At 44.4% G+C, this 8,478-nt stretch overlaps 1 protein-coding gene across 1 annotated transcript; it reads left to right on the forward strand.

The window, feature by feature from the left end:
• The first annotated feature begins 3,247 nt into the window (after positions 1 to 3,247).
• On the forward strand, positions 3,248 to 8,478 carry FAM177B (family with sequence similarity 177 member B). Its single transcript, XM_079969362.1, has 5 exons — positions 3,248 to 3,420; positions 4,237 to 4,395; positions 5,091 to 5,157; positions 5,761 to 5,858; positions 8,199 to 8,478. Exons 1-5 carry the CDS (start codon positions 3,394 to 3,396, stop codon positions 8,394 to 8,396), a joined length of 549 nt encoding a protein of 182 aa, XP_079825488.1. The 5' UTR covers positions 3,248 to 3,393; the 3' UTR covers positions 8,397 to 8,478.

The following is an 8,478-nucleotide window of genomic DNA, read 5'->3' on the forward strand; positions in this document are numbered from 1 at the left end:
TGTGGGTTAAAGCCTCAGCGCCTAGGGCTTGCCGATCGAAAGGTCGGCGGTTCGAATCCCTGCGGCAGGGTGCGCTCCTGCTGCTCGGTCCCAGCACCTGCCAACCTAGCAGTTCGAAAGCACCTCCGGGTGCAAGTAGATAAATAGGGACCGCTTACCAGCGGGAAGGTAAACGGCGTTTCCGTGTGCGGCTCTGGCTCTGGCTCTGGCCCTGGCCCTGGCCAGAGCAGCGATGTCACGCTGGCCACGTGACCCGGAAGTGTCTCCGGACAGCGCTGGCCCCTGGCCTCTTAAGTGAGATGGGCGCACAACCCCAGAGTCTGTCAAGACTGGCCCGTACGGGCAGGGGTACCTTTACCTTTACCTTTTTTACTGTTCTTACATTTCCATCCCACCTTTCCTCCAAGGTGACCCAGTGGATGAGTGGGAATTGTACCCCGGTCTTCCATGTCCTAGTCCAACATTATCCACTATCCTATGTAACTTCTTTTCCTGTACCAGATTTTGAATGTGACACTATTTTATTGTAAACCACTTTTAGATATGCTCCGGGCGTTAAAGTGGACTATACAAATTATATATAGTTTTACATGAACTGAGAGTAATGCAAGGTTTAAAGAGACTTTACAGAACTTGGGATACTAGTGTTAAAACCATTTTTATTAAACCAGATATATAAATTTGTCGGCATGATACGGCCTTTAATAAAAAAGAACTGCATAAGCTGCAGTTTCAGCAAACAATATGCTATGATAAACGGTATGCCTGAAATCTCCTCTGACTGTTTTCTGTTTTATTTTAGCTCACAGGAAATAGCTAGCTTTGTTAGAGACATGCCACCCTAAAAGCTTAATTTCCCCTTTGGATATCTCAGACAAATCAGTAGGATTATTGGTTTTCAATGAAGAAACACTAAAGCAGCATGTGTTACACCCAAGCTTTCATTGAGCGTGCAGCGCTCGAGCTCAAAAGATTAGTATGTATCATAGCTAAGCATCTTTGTCTAAGCATGTCAGAACCTGTACTGAGGTCAAAGGTACTTGATTCCTTTAATTCAAAAAAATCTGCTTGTGTCCTGATGAGTCCTGTGATACAGCCTTACACACAGCTGGATATTAATGTATTGTTGCAAAGACAACTCTGCACTTAAGAATTGTGATGCTGCTTATAATTCTGTGAATTATCACATGCTACTTGTGCGGGTCAAGATACTATAAGGAGAAGTTTGACAACTGTAACCTACCTGATTACTCGAGCTAGGCCAGATTACAAACCAATGTTGAATTATTCCTGCATGGTTGCCTATTACCTGATTAGTTCGGAGTCTCGGTTAGCCTCTGCTTCTCTCAAGGCTTAACCCCAGGCAGGGGAAACGACAGGCTTTTTTACGGCAAGCTGTTGTGGGGTTGTGTGTATGTGAATTCTTCCATATCCTCCTGGCGCTCGCTCTTTTTGGCGCCTAAAAGTTTATATGTCAAAAGTCTCCTTGTGAAATAAGCAACTAGCTTTCATGCAAAGGCTCTTCTGTCATTCATCCTTTGGAAATGCTTGATGACATCCCAGGAGCCCAGCGCCAACCAAAGTACCAATGTTGCAACCCCATAGTTCAACCATAGTATAGCAGCTGTTAACGGCTGCCGATTCAAATGGCTTTTAAAAAGCAGGAGGCAAATTCATGGACGATAATGCTATCGATGGATACTGCTAACCCTGATGTCTATGTTCAATCTCAACTATCAGAGGCAGCAATGCTTCTGAATATCAGTTGCTGGAAGCCAAAGGAGACTGCTTGAAGCCAAAGGAGACTGTTCTTGTGCTTGGGTCCTGCTTGTGAGAATCAGATGGTGGACTAGAGAGGCCACTGGCTTGATCCAGCAGGCTTTTCTTGTGCTATTAAACTAAGGTGCTTCCCTGTACAGTGGTATCTCGGGTTACAGACGCTTCAGGTTACAGACTCCGCTAACCCAGAAGCAGTACCTCGGGTTAAGAACTTTACCTCAGGATGAGAACAGAAATAGTGCAACAGCAGCACAGCGGCAGCGGGAGGCCCCATTAGCTAAAGAGGTACCTCAGGTTAAGAACAGTTTCAGGTTAAGAACGGACCTCCAGAATGAATTAAGTTCTTAACCCGAGGTACCACTGTATATTATAGTGTCTTACGACTACAAGCTTGAGCTGGGACATCTCCCAGGTTAAATTCGTCTCGCCTGTGAGCTCCCCACATGACTTAGGCAAGCCAATATCTTTCAGTAGGGTGGTCAGAGGCAAAGCAATCGTGAAAACTGGAATATCAGCAGCAACAGCAACTTGTCCCGCCCACACATCCCATAATGTGCCTTCACAGTTTCCCATGCGGCACAAGTCTTATTTGCAGCTGGCTGCCCCATCTCTTAACCTCTGCCCCTTTGCGATATGCAAAGAATCGCCTACCTCTGCTTTTCTCAGCCTTGCCTCCAACCAGGTGTTGATGGACTACAACTCCCATCCTTCATGACTGCTGGCCCATCTAGGGATGATGGGAGTTGTAATCCAACAGCATTTGGGGACCCAAAATTGAGAAAGGCGGGCCTACCTTATAGGACTGTTGTTAGGACTACTTACAGTGACTGACTGAATAATTTTGAATACCTTGGTACACTATAAATTAAAACCTATTACCAGACTGAATCAGAGTGGGACAGAATCATTCAAGCTTTGGAGCAGTTAAACTCAAAATAAATATCCCCATACCAAGTGTGATTATGCCTTATTCTTTGCTATGCATACGACAAAAGCTTCTGGTTAAAAAACGAGATAATGGCTTGTTCAAGTCGGTTCTGTCGGGAATCCGCAGCATAGCTAGAAGACCTGCGATTGCTACGTGTAACTTCCTAACACGTGGCACTTTCGCAAAACAAGCAGTAGGTGGCGCGGCATCCCAGGTCACAAGCGGCTTCTCTCCATTCAACAAAGGTGTGGCGTTGATTCTGGCTGGTTAACTGCTGGGAAAGAGCAAATACCACTGTGACTTTTAACCTTGTTAAACATTTTGAGGGAGGGAGGGCATCAAAAAGGAGGTGCTGAAAATGAATCCCTAAAACTAGATTTGGAAAAAAGAAATTGCAGATTTGGCAGCCTCCTAAACTATCATTTTTGCAGGTACTTGTTCCTCTTGGCTCTCCACCTCTCTGTTGCAATCATTTAGATCTGCATGAGGAAAAAAGCCCAGCCCACAATTCAAATACAGCCAGCCCTTTTTATGAGCGCAATTCCCTCCTGAAGCAGCTCTGCTTTTCCTGGCTGGTGTCTTCAGTTATGAGCTGCTAATGTTCCCAAAAGAGGAGGCGGCCCAGTTATGTTTTCTTGTTTTCCTCCCAACTTCTTCAGCATTTTAGTCAGAGTTTCATTTCTGTGATGGAAGGGAGCCAAGGGATTCTGAAGGTGAGTGACTATTGTGGGTTTTTAATAGATCTTTAGCAATAGCTGCCTATTATAATTCCTCGCGCACGGCAGCAGAGAAAATCCTTTGAACCTGCTTTTAACTCCCCTGCTGTTTGTCACAGTAGCTGGGAGATAATGGAGCGGTAAACAAAATTTTCTGCTCCAGAGCTAGATGTGTTTTTAGCACGATCCCCCGATGCATTGTAAAATATGTGTGCAAAATATTTTAAGTGCACAATATGATTTTATGGACTGTGCTGAAGCCCTGAGCTCTTCATAATCAACACATATAGACTCTCATATTTTGTACTTTATCTGCCTGAGAAGACAAACACTTTCCCTCTAGCTAAGCACAAATTTAAAACAAGTCAGGCACGTCATGGGGGTGTGTTTGTATGTCCTGAACTTCTTCCCTGTTATCCTAGAATAGGGGTAGCCAACATGGTGTCCTCTAGATATTGTTGGACTCCAACTCCCATCATCCTCAGCCAGTATAGCTGGTAGTCAGGGATGATGGCAGTTGTAGTTCAACATCTGGAGGACTCGTGCCCTAGAATCAAGCCTGCTCTTGTCTTCGTAGCTCTGCTTGGTTTTTAGTTTCCTGGTCACTCTAAAAGTGTGACCAAAAGTTGCAAAGAGTGCAATGGAATGTTAAGTAGATTCCATGTTTGTATATGATATATACACAGAGGATATGTGCAGCGCACAACCTTATTACCAACTCACCGTGAGCGAAATAAAAATAATGATGCATATGGATGCTCCCACAATTTTCCTAAAATTGTCTCAGCTGATCACCATCTTTCTGATGAGCAGGAAGAAGAAAATGGTGGCAAACAGCCAGGAGATGAAGGTTCAAAGGGGGGGAAACCTCCAAGGAGGATTATTCATTTTACAAGTGGTGAAACGATGGAAGAATACAGTACAGAGGAAGAAGATATGGAGGAAAGCGACCACAATCCACTTCCTGACACTGTGAGAATGTTTTTAAAAACAGCAAATTTGTATATAACCTTACATTAAAAAAAAATACTCCCAGGGCAGCGAATAACACAAAACAAAAAGCAATTAAAGTAAATGTATCTAATTTCCCACTGCATACACACTATACCTTTAAAGCACAATCCACACCCACCCATCCCCCGCAAAGAATTCTGGGCCCTGTCGTTTGTTCAAGGTTGCTGGGAATTGTAACAACAGCGCCCATAATTCTTGACAAAAATAATGTGCTTTGAATGTGCTTGAAAAGCAATATACATGCACAGCATATGACATCAGGTAATTTAAAATCTCAGTAGAGCCGAGTCTTAATGTGTACCGGTCTTAATGTGCTGGAAGGCCTAAGCATTAATATATATACCTGGCAATGACTGGGGTCTAAGCAAGCTTTGTTAAAGAGCACATTAAGAGCCGGGTTAGGGTTAGGGTTAGGGTTAGGGTTAGGGTTAGGGGTATGTGTTAAAGAGGGCATTTGAATATGCTGGGTGCCATGACAAAAAAAGCCCTTTTCTCCACCTGTCACTCCACCTGAGTTGTAAGGAAGACATTTTGTCTTCTGAGGTCAAAAGAGACATCCACAGCCCCGATCTCAAATATATAATCCTGCTGTTAATGGAGTGGCAAATGAGTTTCTGTACTGTCATTGGTAAAATGTTGCTTTTGTTTCATAGGTTGGCCTCTCCTGGGCTAGTTACCTGCGATTTTGGGTCCTTCGAATAGCAGCGACAACTTTTTTTAGTAAGCGTTTTCCTTTTCAGTATGGTTGCCAGATTGATGAGGTGAGAACAGTCACCACATCAATTCACAATTGCTTTAAAAAAATGCCCATGTTGGGTCTGTGGACATTGGTTAAGTCTTCTGCTCCTGGGTAAGGACGTATGTCTGTCTTCATCTTCATCCAGCAAACCAGGAACAAGGCCTACCTTACTATAGCCACCCCCAGCTTAGGGCCCAACAGATGTTATTGGACTACAACTCCCATCATCCCTGACCAGTAACCATGCTGGCTGGGGTTGATGGGAGTTGTAGTCCAACAACATCTGGAGGGGCACCAGGTTGAAGAAGGCCATTTTAATGGAAGTTAAAATGTGGTGCATATGGTGTGGGAGGATTAATGTGCATCCATAGTCCACAGAAACCAAGTTGCCCTATGGCCCACCTTTTGTTCTCCACATACCCTGCTCACAAGCTAGAGATCAACATGAGCTCAGCTCAGGTGGGATGTGGCTTGTTGTATCCGTTGGGATCCACTGGTGATTCCCACTTCCCTTCTATCCATTTGCTATTCTTTCTCTCTAAGATGAAGGTCCCAATTGCTGTTTTTCTTCAATATCCTTACAGCTTGCGAATTTCTTGGTGGGAAGTTCGCCGCGCTGTTTGGACTCAATGAATCCAAATATCAATATGCAATAGACGAATACTACAGGACACAGAACAAGGTAAGTGTAGTCTAGCTCCAAGTGGAGCAAAAGCAACAGGAATTAAGATCACTGGGATTGTTTGTGTTTGGTTAATTAGGGTTGCTTTATTATGGCTCAGGCCCACAGCACCGATCCTATTGAATTTATCTCCAGGGAACGACCTCCTTTTCTCTGGCAACTCTTCAGAGAATTCAGAGCAAATCTGTTTGTTTACCGATTGCCTGGTTATCTGGCTGTTTCACTGGAGGCTAAGAAGCTGCTAGGGATAAGCCCTCCTGTTTTCTTGTGAGTCTGCTGAGTGACAATAAATATGAAGCTGGAATGCAATCAGCTTTGGATGTGGGGATCTCTGAAGAGCAAAGAAAAATGGGCCTGGCTGTGAAGTTTGGCAGGAAATAACAAAGGAGGGTCCTTTTGAAATTGGGTTACATGGGAATATTAAAGGCATGTTAGCACTCACTTCCCAAAACAAACATCTTGTATTCCTGCTGGTCCCTTTTAACTGTTTCTGCAAGCAAGTCTCCAAAACAGCTGATAAGAATTACTTGTAGCAGGTGGGACTCCACAAGACTTCATCTTTTCCTAGAAAACTTGCAGTCCCTTTCCCTGACACCTAGTTTAGTGTTGGATGGGGGAGCATTTCTTAAGATAGCACTCTCTCACACCTCCAGCCTGAATTTATGCAATTTTGAGTCATATGGAAGACTTCTTTTTCCCCTGCCCCCGCAAGGGTCAGCCACAGCACAGCTGGAAACTGCTTATAGACTTTGCATCATAGGCCAATCTTTCTCAAAACAGCAGGCAAACAAGGTACAGATTTACCATTTCACCTGCTGTTTTGTGAGAAGTCAGCCTCTGATGCAGAAACCTAAAAGTGGTTTCCAGCTGTGCTGAGGCTAACTGTGGAAGCAACAACACTTATTTTTCTTCAAAATGTCTGAGGTCTGCCTTTACAACTGATGAAATACCTAAATTCTAATGTTGTTGCATCCAGAGAAACACCAGCAAAGGAGATGGGAGGAAAGGTGACATTTTCACTCTCTCCTTCTCCCCCTTGGTGTCTTCCTGAGGGCTCCCAAAAGCTTTTCCTTAGACTGAATAGGGCGGGCTGTGGCTTAGGAATATGGGGAGGCTGTCCTGTTCTGTGTTTATCACAATCAGTGCTGTTTCCATTCTGCTACGTTTCAGCTTCCACTAATACTTACGTTAAGGGACACGGGTGGCGTTGTGGATTAAACCACAGAGCCTAGGACTTGCCGATCAGAAGGTCGTGGTTCGAATCCCCGCGATGGGGTGAGCTCCCATTGCTCGGTCCCTGCTCCTGCCAACCTAACAGTTCAAAAGCACATCAAAGTGCAAGTAGATAAATAGGTACCGCTCCAGCGGGAAGGTAAACGGCATTTCCTTGCGCTGCTCTGGTTCACCAGAAGCGGCTTTGTCATGCTGGCCACATGACCCGGAAGCTGTACGCTGGCTCCCTCGGCCAATAAAGCGAGATGAGCGCCGCAACCCCAGAGTCATCTGCGACTGGACCTTACGGTCAGGGGTCCCTTTACTTTTAATACTTATGTTATTTATTTCACAAAATTTAAGTTCCACTTGATTATAAAAAAATTGGTAAAGGCTATTAATGGCTATTAACCATGATGGCTGTGCTTTGCCTCCACGGTCATAGAATCATAGAATTGTAGAGCTGGAAGAGACCCCCTGGGGTCATCTAGTCCAACCCCGTGTAATGCACAGATCTCAACTAAAGCATCCATGACAGATGGCCATCCAACCTCTGCTTTGAAATCTCCAATGAAGGAGGATCCACCATCTTCAGAGTCTTTTCCACTGTTGAACGCTGGTTGACTGACTGAACCCAAAAAGTGGTCAGTAAAGGTTCCTCATCATCCTGGAAAAAAATGAAAAGTGGGGTGCCTCAGGGTTCTGTCCTGGGCCTGTTGTTGTTCAACATCTTTATAAATGACTTGGATGAAGGAATTGAGGGGATGCTCTTCAAATTTGCAGGCGACACCAAACTGGGAGGGGTATCTAAAGCTAAGGACAGATTAGAGAACTGGGCGCAAGCTAACAAAATGAATTTCAGTAGGGACAAATGTAAGGTTATACATTTGGGCAGGAAGTGGAAGCTGCACCAATATAAGATGGGGACACTTGGCTTGTCAGCTGGAAACTGCAGGACAGGAGAATGTGAGATTCCTGTGGACATCCTGGACCACTGTCCTGATCCAATAGACTCTTATGTAAAATAAGAAAATATTTGTTTAGCTGTTGTCACATGCCTCCCTTAAGACATCCAAATTGTTTTGGTTTTGTGCCCTGAATTTGCTATTGTCTGGGGGTTCGTTTCAGGAAAGTGAAAGTGATGAAGATGGAGAAGAGATGCAGGAGATGGAGGGGACTGTTGCATCAAATGAAAAAGAGCACCTGGAGAGGCAGAGCTTTGGATATGGGTCCACTGATTCTAAAGAGACACCTGCATATTCTCTGGAAAACACTGTTGCAGTGGTCAATGAACTTGAAGAAGGTAGCCTCCCCAGTCCAAAATGAACTTTAGCCACTGTCAAGTTTGTAAATAAGCACTTGATGCACATCTAAATATGGAATGCTTTGAATAAAAAAACCACACAGC

Source organism: Podarcis cretensis (genome assembly GCF_951804945.1).
Source record: "Podarcis cretensis genome assembly, chromosome: 3".
NCBI lineage: Eukaryota > Metazoa > Chordata > Lepidosauria > Squamata > Lacertidae > Podarcis > Podarcis cretensis.